The sequence below is a fragment of the Pan paniscus genome, chromosome 5, assembly GCF_029289425.2.
Source record: "Pan paniscus chromosome 5, NHGRI_mPanPan1-v2.0_pri, whole genome shotgun sequence".
NCBI classification, from domain to species: Eukaryota; Metazoa; Chordata; class Mammalia; order Primates; family Hominidae; genus Pan; species Pan paniscus.
The window spans coordinates 28,762,699-28,790,220 of NC_073254.2; the positions used below are offsets into that span (position 1 = coordinate 28,762,699).

At 43.5% G+C, this 27,522-nt stretch overlaps 1 protein-coding gene across 3 annotated transcripts; it reads left to right on the top strand.

The window, feature by feature from the left end:
• Positions 1-455: 455 nt before the first annotated feature.
• Positions 456-26,936, top strand: CD83 (CD83 molecule). Of its 3 annotated transcripts, none has more exons than XM_057302444.2 (5): positions 456-475; positions 8,227-8,342; positions 21,783-22,011; positions 23,912-24,018; positions 25,367-26,936. In XM_057302444.2, the coding sequence occupies exons 3-5, from the start codon at positions 21,807-21,809 to the stop codon at positions 25,493-25,495; spliced, it is 441 nt and encodes a 146-aa protein (XP_057158427.1). In that variant the 5' UTR covers positions 456-475; positions 8,227-8,342; positions 21,783-21,806; the 3' UTR covers positions 25,496-26,936. The 3 variants fall into 3 exon arrangements, with proteins under 3 accessions (XP_057158427.1, XP_008975013.1, XP_003823214.1); XM_008976765.6 differs by lacking the exon at positions 456-475 and adding an exon at positions 7,903-8,125 and having other exon boundaries at positions 25,370-26,936; XM_003823166.5 differs by lacking the exon at positions 456-475 and adding an exon at positions 7,905-8,125.
• Positions 26,937-27,522: the final 586 nt, after the last annotated feature.

Here is a 27,522-nt window from a genome sequence, read left to right on the forward strand (position 1 = left end):
AACTTCCCTCTCTCCACACCCGTTCCCCATGAGTCCCTGACTTGGGAGGGGCAGGTGAGAGAACTAATAAAACATTCTAGAGCTTTCTCCCCTGGCTCCCAAACTCTGACCAGCTTCTCAAATGTCTAGGTTCACAATGTTCTGCCATGCTCTGTCAGGACGCTCTCTGAGATAAATTAAATGATGAAGCCCTGGCCGTGATGCAAATTGCAATCAGACAGGAAGGTTTGAGGGTCAGAAGAAAGGGAGAGGGACCTGGCTAGCTTTGTTCCTTGCCAAAGGTTACCAAATGCTTGCCTTGGCAGTGAGAATGCGTAACCACAATGTTTTCTAATGATTTTCGGTTTTTCTCTTTTTATAGTCACAGCAGAGAAAACACGAAGATGACAGCCAGTGGTTTCAGAAAGGCAAGAAGCTCTTCGTCTGCATTCACCTTTCTTTTCCCTTTTCACTGAAAGCGAAGATCAACATACGGGTAAGCCCCTCTCATACATTCGAGGAAGAACACAAGTCAGGACTTAGAGCTACTGAATTTCCACTCCTACTCCCACGCCAGACACACGCTGCAAAATACTGTCTGGTTTTTTATGGTAACGCAGCCTGTAGTTAGCCTGAAAATGCTTCCTCAGGAATGGCCTTCATCAGAAATCTCTTCATACTCAGTATGAGGACATGAGGAAGAATATGCTATGCGTGAAAATACACCTTGGCGTTCAACTCTGTGGGTTAAGAAGGGGTTCCTGTGATGGCAAGCTTTTAGGTTATTGAGCAGCAGATTGGATACTTCTGTTTTTCAATAACATAGGTTTCCATGTAATATGAAAAACAGCTGTTGCAAATTTCTAGACGTGCTGAATCCAGTCTAATAAATGCCTAGCTGCACCTGCAAGAAAGTAAGGGAATGCTGAAGGGTCAAAAATGGAGGAAGAACTATGACCAGTCTGGGTTGCCCCTGGGGCTGCTGGAGGTAAGGTTGGGGAGGACAGTTGGCCAGGCTGGGAATCCAATTTGGGAATATTAATTCACTTTAGAATTTATTAAATCAAGGAGCTTAGGCTTTCATGACCAGCAGGCACACAAGAAGGGGCTTGGGCCCCAGAAGAGTAGGGAGTTGGAACTGAGACCCTGGTGTAAGGATGAACTGAAAACCATTGCCTGCTTACACAGGGAGATGACAGGGAAGCTTGCTTGAGAAAAAGAAAAAAGCTCCCCTTAAAATTAATTTATAATAATTAATGTGCCCTCTCATGGATATGATATTTAAATTTATATTACTAGAGTGGTCTAAGACATGTCCCACCAAGAAATTAATATAAAGTGCTGTCACATGCCAATAATATCCTTGGGAACCTGGCTGAAATAAAAATAAAACCTTTCTGGGAGGCCAAACATCCATCCTAGGCCTCCTAGCATACCCTCATATGAAGTCCCAACTAAAGATTAACTTATAATTAAAAACTACCATACAGTCCCGGCATGGTGGCTCATACCTGTAATCCCAGCACTTTGGGAGGCTGAGGTGGGTGAATCACCTGAGGTCAGGAGTTCGAGACCAGCCTTGCCAACATGGTGAAATCCCATCTCTATTAAAAATACAAAACTTAGCCGGGCGTGGTGGTGCCCAGCTACTTGGGAGGCTGAGACAGGAGAATTGCTTGAATCTGGGAGGCAGAGGTTGCAGTGAGCTGAGATCGTGCTGCCACACTCCAGTCTGGGAGGCAAAACCAAAAAAAAAAAAAAAAAAAAAACCCTAAAACCAATAGTTAGTGAACAAAACAAAAAACAATATGAAACAGCCAACAACTTCAGATAAAATATAATTATCAGGTAGATTAAAAATAAGCATGTTTAAAATGAGAAGTCATAAAAGAAGTATAATAATAATAACATAACAGAATAAGACATCAAAAAGATTAGACTGAGCTACATAGGAAATCAAATATAACTCAGAAATTTAAAAATTATCATTTAAAGCTTACTATGTTAAACCAAAGATTATATATTACCAAATAAATAACTAATGAATGGAAAGAAAGATCTGAGGAATCTTCAGAAGCCTGTGCAGAGAGATGAAGAGACAGAACATGCAGAGGAAGGGCTTACTGACAAGGAGTGTGGACTGTGAAGGACCAACCACATCTATTAGATGTTCAAGACATGATAAATGAGGACTAATGAAAGTTATGAACCACAGCAGGTTAAGTAACATGAAATCCTCTACTGGACACAACACAGTATAACTAAAAGAAGACCAGCCGGGTGCAGTGACTCACGCCTGTAATCCAGCACTTTGGGAGGCTGAGGCGGGCGGATCACCTGAAGTCAGGAGTTTGAGAAAAGCCTGGCCAACATGGCGAAACCCCATCTCTACTAAAAACACACAAAAAAATTAGCTGGGCATGGTGGCACGTGCCTGTAGTCCCAGCTACTCAGGAGGCTGAGGCACCAGAATCGCTTGAACCCGGGAGGCAGAGGTTGCAGTGAGCCGAGATCACACCACTACACTCCAGCCTAGGCAACAGAGCAAGAATCCATTTCAAAAAAAAAAAAAAAAAAGACCAAGTAGAAAGGCCCAGATCTTAGAAGTTCTCAAAGACAAAAGCATTGCCTACAAAGGAATGAGTTATCAGGTTGTCTGGAACTTTGCAACAGCAACAACAGAAGCCAGAAGACCAATGGAATAATATGTTCAAGTGCTGAGAAGAAATAACCGTCAACTTACAACTACACTATGATTCAAGGATATGGGCAAAATAAACACTTTCACACAAAAACAGAGAGCATTTTCCACTTGAAGACCTTTGCTAAAAGAATTAACAATATACTTCAGAAGGAATTGAACCAAGAAAGAAGCAGTGAGATGTACAATATGAGATAAATTTCAACAAATATCTAATATGTAAAAAAAGACTACTTGGGGAGTATAAAAACATAGTGGAACGAGGGTACTGGTCATAATAGTAGATGAGATGGGCAGAGTTCGGGCATTTGGGCATTTTAGGGCAAAGGGTGGCAATATTAATTAACTCTAGAATTTATTAAATCGAGTATGCTTATTAAAAATTATAAAAAGGTAATCACATAAGAAGAGAAATAGTATGCATGACTTCCAAACCAGTAGAGAGAACACCACAGAATATATATTTTTATTTTTATTTTATTTTTTGAGACCAAGTCTGGCTCTGTTGCCCAGGCTGGAGTGCAGTGGTACAATCTCGGCTCACTGCAACCTCCACCTCCTGGGTTCAAGTGATTCTCATGCCTCAGCCTCCTGAGTAGCTGGGATTACAGGCACGCGCCACCACGCCCCGCTAATTTTATTTATTTATTTATTTATTTATTTATTTATTTATTTATTTATAGTAGAGGTGGGTTTTACTATGTTGTTCAGGCTAGTTTCAAACTCCTGACCTCATGTGACCCACCCACCTCGGCCTCCCAAAGTGCTGGGATTACAGGCATAAGCCACCATGCCCGGGCTAAAATATTTTTATTAATGGTCAATAAAAAGATGCAAGAAAGGAAGAGGCAGAGAAAAATCTGGTTAAGCATAAAGCGTAAAACAAAATGACCAAAATAAATCCTAATGTAGCAGAATTCACAAAGTAAGTAAAATTAAACCCTCAATTAGCAAGATAGATTGTCAGTCATACTGGATAGAAGAAAATCTAACAATATACTTTAAAAAGGACACAATAGAATGTAAGGAAAAAGAAATGTTGAATGTAAAAGTATTGAAAATGCCAGCAAAAAATTAACTCAGAGAAAGGAAGAGGCAGAGGATGGTAATATTAAGAGTAAACAGGCTGGGCGTGATGGTTCACGCCTGTAATCCCAGCACTTTGGGAGGCTGAGGCGGGCGGATCATGAGGTTAGGAGTTCGAGACCAGCCTGACCAACATGGTGAAATCCCATCTCTACTAAAAATACAAGAATTAGCCAGGCATGGTGACGGGTGCCTGTAATTCCAGCTACTTGGGAGGCTGAGGCAGAGAATTGCTTGAACCTGGGAGGTGGAGGTTGCAGTGAACCAAGATTGTGCCACTGCACTCCCGCTTGGGTGACAGAGCAAGACTCCATCTCAAAAAAAAAAAAAAAAAAGTAGACAAAGTTGTATTTCAAGCAAAAAGGAGTATTAGAAAAAAAGTCAAATAAATGAAGAGAAAAAGGAACAATTCATTGGAAAAACATAACTTCCAGACACTAAAACATAGCATCAAATTATACCAAGCCAAAAAAATGATAAAATTTCAGAGATAAACGGACAATTCTGTAGTCACGGGAGAGAATTTAACACATCTCTTTCAGTAATTGATAGTTTATGATTACAGAAGGGATATAGAAGATCTGAGCAACACCATGAGCAAACTTGATCAAAAAGATCTTTTTTTCCGAGTACATGCCACTCTTACCAAAAGATCACATATGAGGCTACAAAGCAATCCTTGATATTGCAACAAAGAATCATACAGACTGCTCTTGAGCAACCTCAACTGTTAGACACCAGTAGCAAAATGAAAACCAAGCCATATATTGGGAAATTTTTTTTAAAAACCCTCTAAATAATTCATAATTCAACAAGTGACTTAATGGAGAGTCTAAGAACACATTGTTAACATTAATAAGAAAGGAAATTTCTACTCACTGGCTATGGACACCTAGAAAAATATAGTTTAAAAAATACATATGTGAAAGTAGCAACACAATGTGAAGGTATCCAGGAAGAAATCTATCAAAAGATGTGAAAAACCTATATATATATACTTTTAAAAATTCTTGAAGACCTAAATAAATGGAAAGATACACAATATGGGATGAATTTGTAGAACTGACTTCTAAAGATGTTGATTTTAGGCAATTTATAAATTGAATATATTCCTACTAAAATTCAAATCAAGTTTTTTGAGGTTCACAAATTGATATAATATGTATAAGGTAGAACGAAGAACCAAGAATGCCAGAACATTTTTTTTTTTTTTGGATACACAGTCTTGCTCTGTCACCCAGTCTCGAGTGCAGTGGCACAATCTCGGCTCACTGCAGCGTGGACCTCCTGGGCTTAAGCGATCCTCCTGCCTCAGCCTCCTGAGTAGCTGGGACCACAGGTGCAAGCCACCATGCCCAGCTATTTTCTGTATTTGTTATTTTTTTGCATTTTTAGTAAAGACCAGGTTTCACCATGTTGCCCAGGCCAGTCTTGAACTCCTAATCTCAAGTGATCCATCCACCTGGGCCTTCCAAAGTGCTGGGATTACAGGCGTGAGCCACTGCACCCAGCCACCAGAACAATTTTGAAGACGAAGTTCAACATGTGAAGACTCACTCACTTCCACCACAGCAAGACTTAATTAAATTATAGTAATAAGAAAGTGTGATATTAGCACAAAGAGAGGCAGAATAGAGTCTAGAAACAGGCCCACTCATATGTAGAAATTTGTATAAAGCACAGATGTCATTTTAAATCAGTAGGGAAAGAAGGACTTTTAGCAAGCAGCATTGGAAAAAATGGTTATCCATATGGAAAAAATAAGTTAGATCACGACATCAAACCATATTTAAATGGGTTAAAGACCAACATATGAAAAAGCATGACTTTAAAAGTTTTGGAAGAAAATGAAGGAGAATGTTTTTATGATCTCAGGTCAGGAAAAGATTTCTTAAACACAATACCAGAAGCACAAATCATAAACAAAAAGATCAGTAAATTTGACCACATGAAAATATTTTTTAAAAATTCTTTGGTAAATTAAAGATATCATAAACAAAATGGAAAATACAAATCTTAAACTTGGAGAAGAGATTTGGCATGGATATAACCAAGAAAGGATTTGGCCCAGATTTTATAAACAGCGCTCATGGAAAAGGCCAAAGGATATGAATGACAATCCTCAGAAATATCCAATGTTCTTGAAACATATGTTATCAATGTAACATAAATTAAGCAAAAAGGATCTAATATTTCACACTCATTAGATAGGCAGAAATTTAAAAAGATCTGGCTGGGCACGTGGCTCACACCTGTAATCCCAGTACCTTGGGAGGCCAAGGTAGGAGGATCTCTTGAGCCCAGGAATTTGAGACCAGCCTGAGCAACATAGTGAGACCCTATCTTTAAAGAAAAAAATCTGATCATGCTAAGACCTGCTGAGGGGAGTGTAAATGGGCATGTGCATTTTGGATAATAAGACGGCAATATTTAACAATGCAGTGTAATTACTGAGCTAGAGTGTTGGAAGACTTTCAGCTCCCCTGCAACATTGTTTATAATCAGGAGAAACTGGAAAGAAGCATAAATGCCTAGGTATGCGATCTGGCAGAGGACACATAGTGGGTCTCAAAAGACCATCCTGGCTAACACGGTGAAACCCCGTCTAAAAATACACACACAAAAAAATTAGTCGGGCGTGGTGGCGGGCGCCTGTAGTCCCAGCTACTCGGGAGGCTGAGGCAGGAGAATGGCGTGAACCCGGGAGGCGGAGCTTGCAGTAAGCTGAGATCACGGCCACTGCACGCCAGCCTGGGCGACAGATCGAGACTCCGTCTCAAAAAAAAAAAAAAAAAAAAGAGGGTCTCGAAAATGTTAGTACTGTTTTATTTCTCAAGAATAAATTGTATACAGATGTGTTCAATTCCATATTTTCTATACTTATTTTGTATGCTTAACATTTTCACAATTAAAAATTAATTTGGTGAGGCTGCTGGAGAAAAGGTACTCACACAAGCTGGAGAGACTGTCAATTGATATAACTACTTCCAAGAGCAGATTAAAACTGGTGGTATAGTGATGCCACTCTTTTTAACCTCTTGGATGGACAAAGATAGAAAGGTTGGATAACAGTTTGTGTTGGCAAACAGGCACTCTCTTTGCAGATGGGAATATAGATTGAAGACACCTCCTTGCAGGTAATTTTTTGGCAATATTTAACAAAATTGGAAACTCCCCTTCACCTAGCACAATTTCCTTGAGGTATTTATTCTAAGAAAATAAGCAATTTTAGAGCAAAGATTTATCTACACTGAAGTTTCCCATAGCAATCACAGTATTGTTTCTAATATTAGTAATACAAAAAGAAACAACCTGTATGTCTAACACTAATCGATTCTAATTTATGGTGCAACTGAACAATGGACCAAAATGATGCTGTTGGAAGTTTTTAATGATGTGGAACTGCTTGCAAATTATTAAGCTAAAAGAAAGTAGGTTACAAGATAGCAGGAAGAATAAACCATTAAAAATACCAATCTGTGCACTGACATAAATGTTATAAATATTTTACGTTATGTTATGTTATAAACATTTTATAATATAAAAAAATGTTAACTGAAGTTACTTTCTGGATGAATTACAGGTGATTTCATTGTCTTCTAGAATTTTCTTTTCCAAAAATGTTGTGTATGTGTGTGTGTAATTATTATTTTAATAGGAGACACTCTCCTTTGGTGATATAATTTAAACAGGACGGTACTGACTGATAACCTCCCGGGGAAGGCAGGGAGCCAAGTACTACAGACTTGTATGTTTCTATGGAAATCTAACGCGCCTTTGATTATCACAGATTCTGGAGAAGAATGAGGACTTGGGTTCACCAGTGCGTTCCCAAGGACAGGCTGGGCTTCTGAGGAAGTTGCCCACCCTCTCGGAATCTGGTTTGGCCTCCGTAAAATGGGCAGATCCCGCTCGGATGGCCCGGTTCCCGGCTTCCTTTTGCGGGTCAACGGCAGCGTCACGCGCGCGAGCGCGGTCTGCGAAGCCCCCAGCGCTGGGCGTCACGCGGGGATTGCTGTTGCCGCTGCCAGCCGCAGCAGCGACGCGAACTCGGGGCGCCCGGCCCGGGCGCGCGGGGGCGGGGACGCGCACGCGGCGAGGGCGGCGGGTGCGACGGGGGCGGGGACGGGGGCGAAGGGGGCGGGGACGGGGGCGCCCCGGCCTAAGCGGGACTAGGTGGGCGCGCCACCCGCTTCCGCTGCCCGCCGGGGAATCCCCCGGGCTGGCGCGCAGGGAAGTTCCCGAACGCGCGGGCATAAAGGGCAGCCGGCGCCAGCGCGCCACAGCTCTGCAGCTCGTGGCAGCGGCGCAGCGCTCCAGCCATGTCGCGCGGCCTCCAGCTTCTGCTCCTGAGCTGCGGTAGGGCTCGCGAGCGCCTGTCTCGCCTGTCGCCCACCTCCCCTCCACGACACCCCCTCCCGTCGGTCGCTTGCTCACGACGCGCTCTCTCTTTCTTGTAGCCTACAGCCTGGCTCCCGCGACGCCGGAGGTGAAGGTGGCTTGCTCCGAAGATGTGGACTTGCCCTGCACCGCCCCCTGGGATCCGCAGGTTCCCTACACGGTCTCCTGGGTCAAGGTAGGTGCTGCGATACCCGCGGGCTGGGGTTTGGTGGGCTCATTTGAAGACAGCAGGAACCATCTCCCCTAGGCTGGCGACCCTCTGTGGCTGCCAGGTGGGGGCGAGGGGCGTCTCCCGCAGCTGAACTTGGAGTACCCAGCCTCCCGTCGCGCCTCCCCCACCCCATCCGCATCCAGGTACAGGGCCGAATTAGGTTTTGCTCTCCGCAGACCTCAATCCCCTTCCTGCCACTGAAGGTGGCCTGAGATGAATGATCCACTTAAGACGTTTTGGAAGGGCAGAGACTCTCTCATTTGGATTAATTCTGGAGGCCACCTGTGGTTGTGGGCCAGCAGGTCAGGAAGAAAGCAACAGGGACCTAGATTTGGGCATTGGACAGGGGGAATGTCTCCAGACTTCTGATTTCTTGTGTTTTGTGACTGTGATGCCCATGATACATGGGAGGGGGAGGGGGCAATTTGAAAGGAAAGGCTAAGACACAGAAGTGACTTAGGCCATTTCATCCATGGTAGTTATCGTGGTCATCTCCTTTGTGGGATACCCTTGGCTTCCTCCCCTAGCCCTCCTCCTCCTTCCTCTGAGTGAGGCAGCCTTGAGGGCATCAGGTGGATGCACGATCCGGAGCCCGCATGTGTAAGAACAGGCCTTGCTGCTCCTACTGTAAGAGGACTGAGTGACAAGGAGGCTTTTTCAAGGTTTCCTCTTGACTGAAACATTCTCAGATTCTAAGATGGCAATGATGGTGTCATTCCAAAGCCAAGCAGCTACTGTTTGATATCACTGGTCCATCTTTAAGTCAGGCCACTGCTACCACAGCACCTCCATTTTAACCCAAATGAATATGATATTCCAACCTTACTCTGTAGCTCTCACTGATTTGCTGTCTTACCATGGGGGCAAATCTGTGCACTTGTAGCTTTCCCCAAAATGCAGGGCGTTCTTCTGCCCACCATAAAAGATACTATAAGAAACTGTACATGTCTTTGGCCACTTAACAGTACAAGGCGTCATTGCGGTGATCTCTTTGTGTGTGTGTCTCCTAACTGGATTGTCAGTTCCCTGGGGGGCAGTGGCTGTATCCATACTTCTGTGTATTCTTCACGGCACCTAATTTTTGCCCTATAAATTGCAAAGGTGCTCTGTGAATTCAGCCCAGCACTTCATGAGTTATGCGTGACGGGGATGGTGCTGCTGCCTCAGAGCATTGTATTGTGTATAAAAGTAAGGTGTTAAATATTCCTACTTCATTGGTACCTTACTTACTGTGGGATCAGAGAACACAATAATTCCGAAATTGTTCTCATAGTCAAAACAATAGTATTTTTAAAAATATTGTAAAAACAATTTTTGAATGCTCACCACGTGCCAAGCTCCAAGGTAAATATTTACATACATTATCCATTTCCATCCATCGGAAGAATGGACTTAGGGATTAGTACTGTTACTATTCCTACTTTACAGGTGAGGAAACTGAGCCTTAGGGAGGGAAATAACTTGTCCACTTTTGCACAGCTAGCTAAATGGTGGAGTTGGGATTTGAACGAAGCAGTCTGATTCCAAATCCTGAGTTGTTAGAGGTCTATCTTGATCTCTGTTTTCTCCCTTAATAACTTAAGGTAAAGAAAATCAAAGTGCCCCTGGGCTAACCAGGCAGGGACTTAGTTATCTCAAAGAACGGGGAAAAACATGAAACCACTATCCCTTCCAGAGAGTAACTATTTAATAAAGAAAACATTATTAATACCCCCAGGGGAGTAATTAAAAAGTACTCATGAAACAAGTAGATGAAATTTCAGGCTGTAAAGTTCAAACAGTTCTGGAGTGAAAGCTTCTTGCACAGGGTCATTTGGAATGGTCCACTAAACCATAGCAATTAACCTTGGACTTCTCCTTGGATGTCAGCTGGTGACGTAACTCGGTAACGCATGAGCTTGTTTATTGGACAGAATTCTTGCGAGATTTACCCCCAAGGTCTTTGAAAGCTCTGTCAAGAAAAAAAGGGACAGCAGTCTCTAGGCATTCTTTTTTTCCTGTTGATCCATGGAATAGTGCCAATGAAAAGTCATACCGTAGTTATTTTTTGAGAAGTAAATGGTGATTGAGATTCGTGGGTAGGAGAGTTATGCTATACCAATAAACGAATCAGGTGCCTCGAAAGTGACATATATTGTTCCTTTAAGCATTTTTTTTAAACAGCTCTCAGCATGTTCTGTAGATACTTATTATTTTCCAGCCCAATAATTATACTTTTTCATTGATTATGCTTATACAACAAAAATGGATAGAGTGTTCTGGAGACAAGGCCAGTGGTGAAATGCCGAAATACTTCATTTTACAGAACGTTAAGCATCTGGTCATTTTTCTATAAGTTTCTTGTAAAATGTTTCATCAAAGTGGAGGGGTAGCCACAAAGGGAGGAATTTCATTTTGGTAACCAGAACCAGCTTATCCCATCCTACTCACTTCATCATCACTACCCTGGCTTTGTAAAACCTGTTTTGCCAGCTTAGGAGGGGGCTTCATACTGGGCAAGGAAAGCAGAGTCCCTTGCAGTGGGTTTTCACCATCCACCAGATTGAAGCACATCCTGCAGGCTGTCTGCATATCATAAGTATGGTTATAATGACTCACAATTTAAAATTCCATTCACCACTCAATCCTCCGGCACCATGTAGCATCTTGACTTTGTCCATTTGGCACTGATACTTGTAATTAACAAAAGGACCCATGTAAACCATGTGTTTTTTATCATATGCCTTTGACCAGAAAACTCAAAACAGACAGCATCCAATCTGTTTGCAACATAAGGGTTGGGAAGGAAGAGTGTTCATTCTGTTCTCTCTGTTTCAAAGATGCAGTGAGATGGGCTAGAGGGGACTTAATAGACACATGTGCAGGAGGCTAAAGGTGAAGCCAAAAGTGGACAGAGATATCCCAATTCCTGTTGGTCCAGCTCTTCTCTTCTATGGACCATGTCCTCTTAACTGGGATCCAACAAAGGGTCCTCTTCTCATCCCTTCCTCCCTTATACTTTTTAAGGCATAATGGGTGATTGAGAAGAAATAGAAAAGTTCATACATTATATTCATTAGGATAGTAGCTCAATTTAGCTTTATTTTTATTTTTTGAGACAGAGTCTCACCCTGTTTCCCAAGCTGGAGTACAGTGGCATGAAGATGGCTCACTGCAGCCTCGACTTCCTGGGCTCCAGTAATCCTCCCACCTCAGCCTCCCAAGTAGCTGAGACTACAAGGGCATACCACCACACCTGGCTAATTTTTATGTTTTTAATTTTTTGTAGGGACAAGATTTCAGTACATTGCCCAGGCTGGTCTCCAACTCCTGAGCTCAAGCCATCCTCCCACTTCAGCCTCCCAAAGTGCTAGGATTACAGGCATGAGCCAATCGATTTATCTTTTAAAGTTGTAATAGACTGGGTGTGGTGGCTGAGGCTCATGCCTGTAATCCCAGCATTTTGGGAGGCCAAGATGGGAGGATCACTTGAGCCCAGGAGTTTGAGGCCAGCCTGGGCAATGTAGTGAGACCTGTCTCTACCAAAAAAAAAAAAAAAAAAAAAAGTTGTAATAGATGTGGTTCTTTGAGGAGGTATTTTGAGAAAATATGCAAATAGACTTTGATCCATGACTTTTCTTCCACTGGCCATGACCTGTGATTAAATTCCAGCATAAAAGGGCATAGCACAATATCATGTCTGTGAGGAGTAAAGCCATGCATTAAAGGGCTGCATGTGGACTTCATGAAAAGCATCACTGTGTCTACACTCTCTTTAATGTAGGTTTGGAGAGAGAGGATGACTTTGGTTGGAGTACTCTGGGCCTGGTTGATACTCACTAAAGATAGTAATGAGTGGTCATTTATCCCAGAGTTGCAATGCCTTCTTGTATCATGCTAGGAGCCCTGACAGCCTATGGGTGATGCAAAACGAAAGAGGATATATGGTGTCATCTCTGGGTGATGCTGCGGGGGTGAGGACAGTGAAGCATCACAAGACAAGTGCCCTTTTCAGATGATTTCCAAAGGAAGGGAGAAAAGGGAAGTAAGAGTGTGACTTCATAAAAAAGTCTACTATAAATAGACTTTATAATATTGAGAAGAGCCCCAGCTGGGGCAGATCATGGGCCATCCATGGAGTGTTCTGCTTCTGACATTAACACTAAGGAAACTGTTGGAGAGCAGGTTAATGGCTTGCGTGAGGCCACTTCAAAAGTTCAAGGCTGTCTTTCGTGTATGTTGCTAAACTTCTTTTTGGTGGAGTTATGTTTTCTGTCTCTACCATCTTGTGTGATAATGAGCTACAAAACCAGGGATACTGAGGAGAGCAGAGTGCCTTAGGAGGGCCTAGAGTTGATAAGCGGTTGGGGCAGATGTAATCTGTACAGCCACAGACCTTCATAGCCCATGGAAGGAGCCAATACTGAACACTTACTGTCCTCCCTTGATTCCAGAATGATTCTGTTGTAAGGTGGATTTAAGAACATGTTTTAGGACAAAAAGGAAACATTTCTACATTAAATGTAGAACCATTGAATTATGAAAACAATGTATGTTAGAATTTAAAAAAAAATCGTACTGTCCCCATTGGCACCTATAGTACTTGTCCTGGTTGAATCACTTTTATGGGCTCCTCCCTAGGTCAAACCATGAAAGATGTAAAGTTGCTTTTCAGATGTCTCTCATATTTACACTTTCATTGTTTAGTAAATACTTCTAAGTCCCAAATGTGTGCCCCATCCTGGGCCTGGCATTGGCCATCTCAGGATCAATGTAGAACTTTTGCCAGAGGACCATCTTGAGCAAAGGCCTGGGAATCCACTAAGACTTTTTGGGAACCATTGAGGTAACCAGTGATGTAGAAGGGAGACTTAAACAGCAGATGTGGCTGAGAGATAACATTAGAAAGTAGGCTAGAGACAGATTGTGAGGGGCCTTGAATGCCCAACAACAATGACTTGAACTTTATCCTTTTGGCAGTAAGGAGCCATTGAAGGATTTTTTGTTTGTTTGTTTGTTTGTTTTTGTTTTTGTTTTTGAGACAGAGTTTTGCTCTTGTCGCCCAGGCTGGAATACTGTGGTGTGATCTCAGCTCACTGCAACCCCCTCTTCCAAGGTTCAAGCGATTCCCCTGCCTTAGCCTCCTAAATAGCTGGGATTACAGGTGCCCACCACCATGCCCCGCTACTTTTTTGTATTTTTAGTAGAGACAGGGTTTCACCATGTTGGCCAGGCTGGTCTCGAGCTCCTGACCTCAGGTGATCCACCTGCCTCAGCCTCCCAAAGTGCTGGGATTACAGGCGTAAGCCACCACGCCCGGCCTCACTGAAGGATTTTAAGCAAAGACAATGGCATAATGCAAAATATGCCTAAAGCAAAGCATATTTCTCCTGGTGTTGGATAGAATATGATTCATCTTAGAAGATGAGTCTCAGAGGGAGACTTCATTCTTTTCCCTCTTTTCCTCTTGGTCACCAGTCCTGTCCATGTAGTTCTGCGGAGGAGTGGGCAAGGAAGAATGAGGCCGCCTCTGAGTGGCTATAGAAGAAGTCTCATCTAGATGAGAATGGTGGATCACTGAGATTTTTGGACAATAGTGGAACAGAGCACAAGTTGCCAAAATCTTTTAGCTTGACAATGGGGAGGGAGGAAGAAAGCAGCTGAGAGTTAAATTGAAAAAAAAAAAAAGCTAAACAAAAAAACCAACTTGTTTTCCATTAATAAAAGGGGGAACCTGAGTCACATGAGGACTGGATTGTCTTAGCTACGTACTTGGCAATGTCACTACACAAAGAAGAGGAAGTTTGGAGAAGGTCTCAGTGACCTATGGGAAAGTTTTATGTAGGGCAAGACTAAAAGCAGATTGATTACCTAAAAAAAGTTTCCTCCCTCTAAAGATGTTTCCGTAATCCCTTCCTGGCTACTCCTGGAATAACCCTAAATTTTGTATCAGCAATCATTAGCTCAAAATAGAGCTGGACAGAAAATACTTCCCTAAGATTCCTTTATACTCATAAGCATGTTTTTGTTTTTCATTTTGTTTTGTTTTGCACTGAGGTGTATTTGGGTAAAATTTCCGTGTGTGTCATGTGGGACTAGTACAGACTTGGGAGCCCAAGGCTTGTTAATATCACCTGATGCTTTCTTGGAGGACCAGTCTACTGCATATCCCAAATTGGGACAATTTGGAGAAGTGTTCCAGTTCTTAGCTTCCAGTGGTTGCCAGCAGTCCTCGGGGTTACCGATTAGAATCGGTATTACCGATAGAATTGAGGTTACCGATTCTAGAAGAGCTGGTAGCTGCCTAGGATTATGGGTCCACATAGGGAAAACCTTTAGGAAAAGAAGGATGCTGGTTTCCATAAACAGTTCATAATCACCTTGGACCAGCAGTTCTGGAGAACAGAGGTTCTGATTCAAATCAGGCCTTGAGATCTCCTTCCCCAAGGAGTGGGAGGCATGTGAGCCCAGGGGACGAAGCAGGACTGGCCTCGAGGCTGGAGCCATGTGCCGATAGCCCCCTACGTACCACCCTTATTTACATGGTGGTGCGGGGTGCCTTATCATTAGGAGTCTTTCAGTTGTGAGGGATTGTAAATCCAATCAAAACTAGCCTAAAGAGAAGGAAATATATTGGCTTATATATAATTGGAATGGGAAAAAATTGAAAAATCAAAATACAGTTCACATTTCAGTTATGGATGGCGTTGTGGCTTGAATTGTGCCCCCCCAAAAGATCAGAAGTTCTAATTTCTGATGCTTGTGATTGTGACTTTATTTTGAAATAGAGTCTTTGCAAATGTAATCAAATTGAGATGAGGTGCTACCTGACTAGGGTGGGCCCTACTTCAGTATGAATGATGTCCTGATAGGAGAAAACACACACTGACACAGACAACAGGGAGAAAGCTATTTGAAGACAGACACAGGGATTGGAGTGATGTGTCTACAAGCCAAGCAACGCCGAGGACTGCTGGCAACCACTAGAAGCTAAGAGAAAGGCACAGAACAGATTCTCCCCTAAAGCCTTCAGAGAGCTTGGCCCTGGCAACACCTTGATTTTGGACTTCTGGCCTCCTGAACTGTGAGAGAATACATTTCTATTGTTTCAGCCACCCAGTTTGTGGTGCTCTGCAGCCCTGGCAAATGAATATAGCTAGGCTTAGAGGTTCATGAATGTCCCCAGGACTTGGTGACTTTCCATCTGTCAACTCTGCCTTCCTTTACATTGGTTCTGTGTCCAACCTCTACATAGCAGCCAGATCACAGCCAGTAACTACAGAGTTGGACAAGTTGCACATCCTTTATCTGAAATGCCTGGGAGCAGAAGTGTTTCAGATTTTTGGATTAGGGATGCTCAACCTGTATATCCTTCCAGAAGCAAGTGCAAAGGAGAAGGTTGTGTTTCTCTTCAAATATCTCAACTTATGTCTGATTATTCTCAAGGGACTTTGACTGGGTCACGTGGCTATCAGAGCCAGTCTCCATGATCGTGGGGTACCAGGCCTGAGTTAAGTTGCCTCCTCTAGAACCTAGGTGTGGAGTTCTTCAGAGGACATGAACTCAGAGCTTGTAATGGTACCTCTTCCAGGTCCAGCAGGCCCCACGGGATGCTAATAGAAGAGAGATGATTGGCATGAACAATGAAGGGTCCAACATTGCCTTCAAATCTCAGTTCCAAAGGGGTTTTGCTACATTATTATGATGGTGCTTTAAAAAATACAGAATGTTGTGGATATTTTGAAGACATCATATGTGGAAAAAACAGTTTCTCCCTAGAGCAGAGATTGGGACTTCTAGGACAACTTTCCCAGAGGAGACGGGAAGTGTCAGTGGTAAGGAAATGACAGAGTGGGTGGATGGTGTGGAAAGCTATCACAGACAAGAATAATTTCTATTACCAGCATTACCAATTATACAGCACTTTTCTTGTTTTCTCACTTGATTTTATAATAACCCCATGAGCAAGTAAGGGAGCTCCAGATCACGAAATGGGGCTCAGAGGTGAAGTGACATATGGAAGATGACCCAGCTAACACATGGAGAAACTGGGATTGACTTCAGACCTTTGATTCCAAAGCTAGTGCTCTTGTAACTTTCTCACTCTTTCTAAAATTCACGCATTCATTCAGTAAATACTTTTTCAATACGTCTTATATTCAGGGAACTATTTAGTATGCAGAATGAAACCTTGGTTATAAAAAAAGGAGAGAGAGAGAGAGAGTAGTAACATCTTCAGGGCTTTCTATGTGATCGATATGATGCTTAGGGTCTGTATACATCATCATAAGTATCTTCACGCCAGCTCAGTGAGATGTGATCACCCCCAGATTCCAGTGGAGCTATCCAAGCCTGAGAGTGGTTCAGTCAGTTGGCCAAGAGCAGAGGTAGCCGTGGGAGGGCTGGGGTTTGGTTCCAGCTCAGTCCAATGCCAATGCCTGTGCTCTTAATTATGTTGCCTCTGCTATACTCATAACTCTGTTAACAGCCATAAATCCAGCTCTGTCTGTTAGACCCAGTAAATTTCAAAGTAGAAAATCATTTTTCTAATAAAACTACGCATAGAAAAAAGATATTAATGCTCATACATTCTACCCTCATTATGACATCAACCTCTGAGCCAAACTATTTTGCACATTATAAAGAGCTGTTTTTATGATGAATGGGAATTATATTGGCACTTTAATTGAGTTAGAAACCAAGGTACATGAATGTTAGTGCACAAGAAATGCGATAAAAAAAGCTGCTCAATGTGGTTGGAATACATCAGATTAATTTAATACCAACTTTAAATCCTTACAATCTATACCCTTAAATATGTTTTATCAAATTATTAGATGAAATTTTTATACTGTTTTTTTTTTCTTTTAGGTAGGCACCTATTGCACATTCCCCCCACCCCCGCTTTTTTTTTTTTTTTTTTTTAAGACGGAGTCATGCTCTGTCACCCAGGCTGGAGCGCAATGGCGCAATCTTGGCTCACTGCAACCTTCGCCTCCTGGGTTCAAGCGATTCTCCTGCCTCAGCCTCCCAAGTAGCTGGAATTACAGATGTCCACTACCACGCCCAGCTAATATTTTGTATTTGTGGTGGAGATGTGGTTTCACCATGTTGGCAAGGCTGGTCTTGAACTCCTGACCTCATGTGATCCACCTGCCTCAGCCTCCCAAAGTGCTGGGATTACAGGCATGAGCCACCGTGCCTGGCCCTGCATTCTTAACAAATCTGCTATATGATAAATTTAGATTTCAATTTTGTGATCAAAACTCTTTTTTTTGCTATAAAATGAAACTATTGCCCTCTTAGCTTCAAATATGGTAATGTAGGAGGTTGGCATATATTTGGATAAAATTATGTAAACTTAAAAAAAACACTTTCCACAATAGGATGTTTTAATATTGGTTCAGTTTCAGCCATAATTAATGATTTATTTTATGTCTTTTGTTTTAGTTCAAATTAGTTCATCATTAAAAAAAAAAACTGACTCCATTCACGTGCCCATACGATTAGTACTTGTGTTTGCTTGATTTAGCATTCTGCAAATGAAAGAGAGTTTGTTTTAATTTAGGGCCTGTGCTTTCCTTAAGGTCAAATCTCCATTTGAGAGAAAGAATATGGTATTTAAATAATTTAGTCAAATTGGAGGCCTTGAGACAAGTCAGAGTCCCCAGGCTTTCTGAAAATGAGATGTCCCATGTTTGCACTTTTCCAGCTCAACCAAAAATGATAGAGTTGTCAGCATAAAAGTTAATGTACAACATGTGGATTTTTAAAACATGATTGGGATGAGTGTTTTGAGTAATTAATTTGCTGAAATTGTGTTGTGCTTTAGCGCACTGTACTACAATATTAGCATTGTGAAGGGTGCATTAAATAGTTCCTGTCAATTATGGTTGGCTGTGAATGAATCTGAGGGTTCCTTTTGTTATAAATTACTATTTCCTAAAATGCTTTTGCAGAGAAGCGATGGAACACTTTTAGATTTGGAATGTTTAAAGAGCTGTTCTTGCCAGTGGTTGATTTTGAGCCAGCTCCAATGTTTATGAGAACTCATAAAACAAAGCAAAGTGGGGATGGCCCATTTGCTGTTACTCCGTTTTCCTCCCACTGAAATTTCCCTTCAGTTTTTGGTGGTGCCTCTGCCACAATTAGCTCATCTGATAAAGCAGGGTGATAGCTGCCTGGCCACATATCTGATGATAATGATTTGAGCTTTTGCATACAGTCCCTTGATCCTGCTAGGGCCCCACCCCCATTCTGAGCATGCAACACTAACATAAAAACTACCACGACTTTTGCAGCTGTGGATAAACCCCAAATTCCACAGCTGGGGGTCACAAGAGAAAGTTTAGCTGAAAATGTATATACCTAAAACTGGAAGTTAGAGAGAGGGTTATGAAATATTTCCAGGTGCAATGTATGAATTTACAGGGAATTCTTTTTGCTGTAGTTAGTTATTAGGCAAACAGCGCTGTTCATTGGTTTGGCAAGAGTTCCTAGGTTTTGCGGATAGTTCTCTGGGTCATTTAGGAAAAGGGGTGTTTGGAAGATGACCCTGTGAGAGTTGAGATATTTTGCCATGATCCCACTGGTGGCAGCACATCAGAATTCTGCAGGTCGCTTTGAGGTTCTTTGTTTTGCCTTCTCCCTTGATTCTTCCTTCTGTTCTTATGGCTCACCCTGCCTTTGTTTTGCCATTTAAAAATAACTAGCGGCCCACTGACGGTTTTGCCAGAGGCCCTTGGAAATCTAACCATCAAATAAATTTTATTGGTGTTGCTGCTGATTTTTAAAATGAATTCTCTGCAAATAGGCAGAAGTTACTGCCAGCCAGTTTTGATCACCAGCACCTTTTTGCTTCAACAGTTCCCAGCAGCTAACACAATAATGGGGCCATCTTTATGTAAATAGACACAATAGTTTATGTTTCTACCAGCTCCAGAGGGGTTCACAGTGTTGATCTTGACTTTCAGATGGGCCTTTCTGAGCTGAGGGAGGGGTTGCTGGATGGGAGAGGAGCTTCCCAGGAGAAAACCATGGGTGAATAATCTCAAAATGGTTGTTGCAGCTACACTCGCATTTGGAGGTTAATTTAGAAAAAGAAAAGCAAGATTGGACATCGGAATGGGGACTGCAGGGACTGGGCCGAGCTAATTATTTCAAACTGGCCTTTCAGGCCATCCTAGACACAGATTGGCCCTGGATGGGCCTCGGTCTCTGGTCTGTTGAAAGCCCTTGCCTGGTAGGAAGAAGCCGCTCTGCCAGGCAGCGGAAGGGAGAGGCAAGCAGTGTGAGCCCATGACGAGGCTTCAGTTTATGGTTTACTTAGGCTTGAAAAGGGAAAAATGGTGCTAAATTAGATGTGTTCTGGAATCAGATGGACACTGTTAATTTCCTCTAAATTTCCTTGGCCCCACCTCCTTTTTGTGCTTTATTTTTGCACACCCATGGGCCCCAGTCTTTTAGCTTCCTCCCATAGATTCTTGATTATTTAGGAAGGAATCTTTCCACACAAAAAGGACCATCAAGAAATGGGATTTATGTCCGCAGACTCAGCCTGAGAAGAGCCGTTCATCTCAGCTCAGGGCTGGGAGGGAGCTGAGCAGGTTTTCTTGCAGGAGCGATCAATCTGCCACCAGATGTCTCTGTAGCCCACTCTACAGGAATGCTCACAAACACCAGGGCTGGAGCCTGAGCTTTCCGGTGACCTTGTGGTATATGCTCTGAATTAATAAATGAAGCAGAAATGACTGTGTGTGTGTGTGTGTGTATATGAGTGCACACGTGCCCATGTGTATGTATTTTCTTTCCTGAGTTGCTTCTCAGAGAATTCCCCTAACTCCTTGGTTATCTCTTTCCCTACACTGAGTTCCTTCCTAAAAGTCAGAGAAGAGTTGTAGGGTGCTCCCGGAACGGGAGATTCATCATTGATAGGTGCAAGCAAAGACAGTGGCAGTGGGCCCTGATAATCTCTGTCTCCTTCCCTAAGGTGGCTCTTGGGTGCAGTTATCATGCTAGGGACAGGTAAGGAATGTCACTTAATCCTGGGCTCCCTGCTGGTCCCCAGCCAACCAGCAAAGGGAAACTCAGGTGCTGCTAGGGGATGTCATTGTTGAAGGGCTGCCCAGGAAGGCTGAAAACAAGGATTTGCTTTACTGCATGTGTACATTCATTTTAGAAGCTTTAAAGTATTTCAATGGAGGAGCAACTTAGCAAGTTAATTAGGCAAATTAAAAATATGTCTAGGAAAGAGAGAATTAATGGTGAATGTGGTATGAGCCTAATCTATGCAGTGGGAGATGCTGAGGACACTCCACCAGTTTGATCACAAAGAATTCACAGAAAGCAAGCCGCGCACGGTGGCTCACGCCTGTAATCCCAGAACTTTGGGAGGCCAAGGCGGGCGGATCGCTTGAGTCTGGGAGTTCAAGACCAGCTTGGGCAACAGAGCAAGACACTGCCTCTAAAAAAACAAACAAATAAAAATTAGCCAGGTGTGGTGGCACAGGCTTCTAGTCCTAGCTACTGGAGAGGCTGAGGTGGGAGTACCAGAAGGTTGACTCAGGAGGCCAAGGGTGCAGTGAGCCATGATCAAGCCAATTCTCTCTAGCTTGGGTGATAGAGCGAGACCCTGTCTCAAAAAAGAAAAAAAGAAAGCCAGCCAGATAAAATGTCTGGCTAAATTGGGCATCTCCCCAAGTCCGGCTGGTCTGTCCTGAGTACAGTGAAGTCAGCTGTTACTGCCCTTCCATGTGGAGTTTGATATGAGCAGCAAATGATCTGACACATACACTCTCTATAAAGCATGCTTCTCAGCTGTCTCACTGCCATAGTACAGAGAAAAGGTGTGGCACATTCGGCGACGTCAGGCATGACCACACAGAGACACAGCCCTTGAGGAACAAGGTGACTGTTCGCAGGAGGCGTTGCTCAACTGCTTATCTGATTTTAGTTGAATTGTCTGGCAAGGATCATAACAGATTTAGGAATTTTTCCAAATAAAAGGCTGGGATACAAAAATAGGAATCATTCAGTGGGTGAGTTGGTATCTGAAGAAAACAAGAGAACATTTACTACAGAACAGTCCTATCTATACATGTATACATAGACACAAAATATAATCCAGCAAGATTCACACACAACATATCACTGTCATCAACAGTGACTCTCTCTCCCTAATATAGGGTGGAAATTGGGATACTTATGATAGAATCATGAGATGTAGTCCTGATATATTCCGAAGATGTAGCCTCGGGAATTTTCATAGATCTCTCCTCCCCCAGAGGTCACACACACACAAAAGCATCACGTCTTGTTTTACAAACATAAGTTGAGGCTGGATCTTCTGAAAACAAAATGGAAACATTGGTGTCGAGTTGGAGTGCTTGCAGCGGACCGTGATGCGCTCTGATTCCTTCTTCACAGTTATTGGAGGGCGGTGAAGAGAGGATGGAGACACCCCAGGAAGACCACCTCAGGGGACAGCACTATCATCAGAAGGGGCAAAATGGTTCTTTCGACGCCCCCAATGAAAGGCCCTATTCCCTGAAGATCCGAAACACTACCAGCTGCAACTCGGGGACATACAGGTGCACTCTGCAGGACCCGGATGGGCAGAGAAACCTAAGTGGCAAGGTGATCTTGAGAGTGACAGGTGAGGTGACCTGCTGCACTTGTTTTCTTCTTGAACAATGCATGTGTACTTCCTTTAGGTCCTAAAATCGATCCTCTCTTTTGGAGTGTAGCTCTAGAGCTTTGGATCACATCTGTGGCTGAAAGTGGAAATCCGCTGCAAGCATGTCACCATTTTCTCTTTCTGTGGCTTAAATGATGCCTTTTGTTTGACTTTTGCCCAACACTTGTTAGGGGCTGAGGGTGGAAATGATAAAAGTGTGGTCACAGAGCCCCTGATTCCATACAACAGTTGATTTCTCCTTCTGTCAGGGATCTGAAAGGAATTGGACTTCGGGTAATATTATTACACCTGCAAGAGTACAGTCCCTGTTTAAGGGGGCAGTCTGTGCTTTTTGCTTAGTGTTGTATGCACACACCTCCCTTAGGCCCTCCTGGATCTCCAGCCCTTCATCCTGGTTTCTTTGTTTCCTGGTACTTAGTACAACTGGCATGTTATGTATGGATTGATTTACTGTCCGTCTCCCCAAGAGAACAAGAACCTCTGTGTTTTCTTCTCTGATGTATCTGGGCACATAGTAGGCCCTCAATGAATATTCACCTGAATGAGAGGAACCTTGCAGAGGAGAGTGGAGAGGGCAGGCATGTCCTGCGGGGAGTGGAGAGAAAATGAAGAGAATAGCTGATTTTCTCTCCTTTTCCTCTTCCATGGCGATATTGCCTACAACTTAAGGGGTCAGAGTCTACAGTCACTTAGATCTGGCTCAAATATTAACTCTGCCTTTTGTTAGTGTGTGACCTTGAGCAAATCACGGATTGACACTAAGCCTCAGTTCTCTAATCTCTAAAATGGAAGTAATGTCTACAACATAGGCTTGTTGTGAAGGTTAAATGAGAAGTTGCGTTAAAATGCTGAGTGTAGTGCCCGGGATAGACTGAATGATCAATACATATTAGGGACCATGAGGACAATGGCTCTCATTACCCACGGCTGTGAGAATCCATCCCTCGACTGCTGCACAAAATGTTGAATCCATTTTCAGGGGTTGACATCTCTGGAGATCTAGCCATTGGCTCCAATGGCAGAACCCCCTCCGCTCACTTGCACTCCACCTGCTCCTGCCTGGGGCATCAAGCAGATTCTGTTTGCAAGCACACTATAGCCAAAGCTCAACTTGCTTCCCCAGACAGCACATTGGGTGTTGCATCTGAGTGGGGAGAGGCACCTCCCTTCATGTCTGTCCCTGGGCTAAAGGCCTCGCTGCTCTTACCCTCCCTTCGTGCTGCACCACACCCTTTAACAGCCCTGAGGGAGTTGTTCTTCCACCCAACCATGCTGGCACCCTTGCCGAAAGAGCTTGAATGATTCTAGAAAAATCTGTTGACGTATTTGGCAATATCAGGGCAGCTCCCCTGCTTCCTTTCATAGTCCCTGAAACCTCCTGAGGTGAGGACACACCACAGTCTACCCAACAGTGATGAAGTTAAGATAATTTCTGGATTAACAAGTGGTGGTTCATCTGGTAGGAGGACAAAATAAGCCAGGAAAGGCTTGACATCTGAAGTGCAGGCAGACAGGCCGCAGGATAAGCCTGGACCAGATGTCTGGCTCAGCCGCCTTGGTCCTTGGTCCTTGACCCTCTCTGAGCCTCGGCTCTTTCATCTGTAAAATGGGACTACTCAGGCCTGCTCTGAAGATTCGGAAAGATACCATGTGAGAGTCGCATGCAGCCAGACACAGAGCGACAGTGCGCACCGGCTGCTGCTGTCACCTTCACTGTCACTGTTACTGTCGTTCATCCTGATGGTGGGAAGAGGAGACAAGCAGGACTCCAGGACCAAGGAACAAAGCATTCTTAGCTTTTTTTCATGGTAGAAAAATCCTGTTAAAATGGCTTCACATGTCGCTTACTTTTTTAAAGGATGCCCTGCACAGCGTAAAGAAGAGACTTTTAAGAAATACAGAGCGGAGATTGTCCTGCTGCTGGCTCTGGTTATTTTCTACTTAACACTCATCATTTTCACTTGTGTAAGTATCTTCTTAAAACATCTTCTCTTATTAAAAGATTACCCAGGGCACCAATCCAAGTATCTCTTGCAGATAGTGCGAATCATTTAATAATGGCGAGAGAGATTATTCTTTGAACCCTGGACTTTTTGAGGCCCCTAGACTGGGAGAATCATTACAGGAAGCTCCCTGAAATATTTCCAGCTTTTGTCTAGTGGCTACGTTTAGAGCATTGTGGAAAAAAAAAACAAGATATAGGAAGGACGTTTGGGAAATGACAAGGGGTTCTATGCAAGAGCAGAGGCCCTGTAGGCGCAGTGCTAGAAGTTGCAGCGCTGAGGGTCCCCCATCCCAGAGCAGAGGCCCCGCTCTTCCTGTGGGTGAGGGAGTGGGCCCCACTGCCCCAGGGATGCCAGGGGATAGATCAGCCTCCTTTGGCTGCCTTCAAACTATTTTCTCGTGGGGGTTCTCCCCTTCTATTTTTGGTATTTCTGCCCATGCCTTAATAATTAATCCCAAGAAGCCAGAGCAGTGAGGCACAGTGGGAGGCTTCCGGGGTGCAGGATGGCTGGCCGGTGCTCGGGCACCCTAGACATGCCCATGAGCTGTTGGTTGCAGGTTCCGGCTCAAAGCCCTCAGAGATTCTTTCTGCATGGCTGCTCACCTGTGTTGACCATGGTTGTGGGAGAGTAGGGCCACATGTGTGTCTGACCCCTCTAGGAAGTGATCTGCCCCCTTTGTCTCCATCTACCAGGCAGGGCTGGCTACCTAGGGGCCAGGACAGACTTCACCCAGGAGCTACCCCAGGACTGGTTCTTGCCACTCACTGTGTCCCTCTATTCACTTACTTGCCTCTCTGGCTGTGCACTCATCTCTCTGGTTTCTATTTTAGATACCAGTCAATCAGAGACTCCAGTGAGCACCTACTATGTTCAAGGCATTATGCTAGGCACTGTACAGGGCATAAAAAGGTGTAAGACATTGTTCCTGCCCTCAAGGAGCTTACAGTTAGGATGTTAGGGTTATTTGCGTATAAGAAGATAATTAGAGTTACCAGGCAGTATGTTTTAAACATGAATGACTTTAGCTTCTTGTTGGAAAATGCCTGCTTCTGTGGGCATTGACTTTCCATACAGAGACCTAACAGTAGGGGGTCGAAATGGCCACAATCAGTGAATCTCCTGGTCCAAGTTTGGAGACGCCAGTGAAATGGTTGGTACAAATCCCTTGTGGAGCGAGTGAGGCAGTGAGTACGAGAGCTTCCAGAATGGGTTGTCTAGCCAGCTCTTAGTGAATAGAGTTTAAAAGGAGGTGACAACTGCTGAATTTTTCCAATTATTCACTTCACATTTCTTTCATTTCTTTTTAGAAGTTTGCACGGCTACAGAGTATCTTCCCAGATTTTTCTAAAGCTGGCATGGAACGAGCTTTTCTCCCAGTTACCTCCCCAAATAAGCATTTAGGGCCAGTGACTCCTCACAAGACAGAACTGGTATGAGCAGGATTTCTGCAGGTTCTTCTTCCTGAAGCTGAGGCTCAGGGGTGTGCCTGTCTGTTACACTGGAGGAGAGAAGAATGAGCCTACGCTGAAGATGGCACCCTGTGAAGTCCTTCACCTCACTGAAAACATCTGGAAGTGGATCCCACCCCATTTTCTGTGGGCAGGCCTCGAAAACCATCACATGACCACATAGCATGAGGCCACTGCTGCTTCTCCATGGCCACCTTTTCAGTGATGTATGCAGCTATCTGGTCAACCTCCTGGACACTTTTTCAGTCATATAAAAGCTATGGTGAGATGCAGCTGGAAAAGGGTCTTGGGAAATATGAATGCCCCCAGCTGGCCCGTGACAGACTCCTGAGGACAGCTGTCCTCTTCTGCATCTTGGGGACATCTCTTTGAATTTTCTTTGTTTTGCTGTACCAGCCCAGATGTTTTACATCTGGGAGAAATTGACAGATCAAGCTGTGAGACAGTGGGAAATATTTAGCAAATAATTTCCTGGTGTGAAGGTCCTGCTATTACTAAGGAGTAATCTGTGTACAAAGAAATAACAAGTCGATGAACTATTCCCCAGCAGGGTCTTTTCATCTGGGAAAGACATCCATAAAGAAGCAATAAAGAAGAGTGCCACATTTATTTTTATATCTATATGTACTTGTCAAAGAAGGTTTGTGTTTTTCTGCTTTTGAAATCTGTATCTGTAGTGAGATAGCATTGTGAACTGACAGGCAGCCTGGACATAGAGAGGGAGAAGAAGTCAGAGAGGGTGACAAGATAGAGAGCTATTTAATGGCCGGCTGGAAATGCTGGGCTGACGGTGCAGTCTGGGTGCTCGCCCACTTGTCCCACTATCTGGGTGCATGATCTTGAGCAAGTTCCTTCTGGTGTCTGCTTTCTCCATTGTAAACCACAAGGCTGTTGCATGGGCTGATGAAGATCATATACGTGAAAATTCTTTGAAAACATATAAAGCACTATACAGATTCGAAACTCCATTGAGTCATTATCCTTGCTATGATGGTGGTGTTTTGGGGGTGAGAGGGTGCTATCCATTTCTCATGTTTTCCATTGTTTGAAACAAAGAAGGTTACCAAGAAGCCTTTCCTGTAGCCTTCTGTAGGAATTCTTTTGGGGAAGTGAGGAAGCCAGGTCCATGGTCTGTTGAAGCAGTAGCCTAACACACTCCAAGATATGGACACACGGGAGCCGCTGGCAGAAAGGACTTCACGAAATGTTGCATGGATGTTTTAGCCATTGTTGGCTTTCCCTTATCAAACTTGGGCCCTTCCCTTCTTGGTTTCCAAAGGCATTTTATTGCTTGAGTTATATGTTCACTGTCCCCCTAATATTAGGGAGTAAAATGGATACCAAGTTGATTTAGTGTTTTTACCTCTGTCTTGGCTTTCATGTTATTAAACGTATGCATGTGAAGAAAGGGTGTTTTTCTGTTTTATATTCAACTCATAAGACTTTGGGATAGGAAAAATGAGTAATGGTTACTAGGCTTAATACCTGGGTGATGACATAATCTGTACAACGAACCCCCATGATGTAAGTTTACCTATGTAACAAACCTGCACTTATACCCATGAACTTAAAATGAAAGTTAAAAATAAAAAACATATACAAATTTAAAAATCCCGACTTTGGGATGAGTGCTAGGATGTTGTAAACCAGTTTGAGAATCAGAATCCAAAATGAGAGCTGAAAGATTGGCTGAGTCTTTCTCGGAGGGAGGGCATGCTGGCAGACAGAGCTTTGTAAATAGCACCCTCCTTCCCAGAGATGCTTCTGCTTCCATCCTGGGACCACGTTGCTACCCAGTACATGAGCAGCTCATACTAACATGCACGGTCATGGGTGGGCGGGATGGAGGGAGGGTTTCTGCTTCAGAAAGATGTGTAACATCAGGGGCTTTGTGCCTGGATTCATGGGTTTCACTCAAGATTCTCAAATAGGTCCCTTCCCCCCAAAATGTTAAGAACGATGTGGTCTAAGTAGTTGTAATAGTTATAAAAGCA

Excerpts from the sequence above, each read along its gene's own strand:
- CD83 (XM_003823166.5), top strand. The coding sequence starts at position 8,089 with ATGTCGCGCGGCCTCCAGCTTCTGCTCCTGAGCTGCG. Across the intron at positions 8,343-21,782 it reads ACACGGTCTCCTGGGTCAAG|TTATTGGAGGGCGGTGAAGA; the intron begins GTAGGTGCTGCG and ends CCTTCTTCACAG. Across the intron at positions 24,019-25,366 it reads CACTCATCATTTTCACTTGT|AAGTTTGCACGGCTACAGAG; the intron begins GTAAGTATCTTC and ends ATTTCTTTTTAG.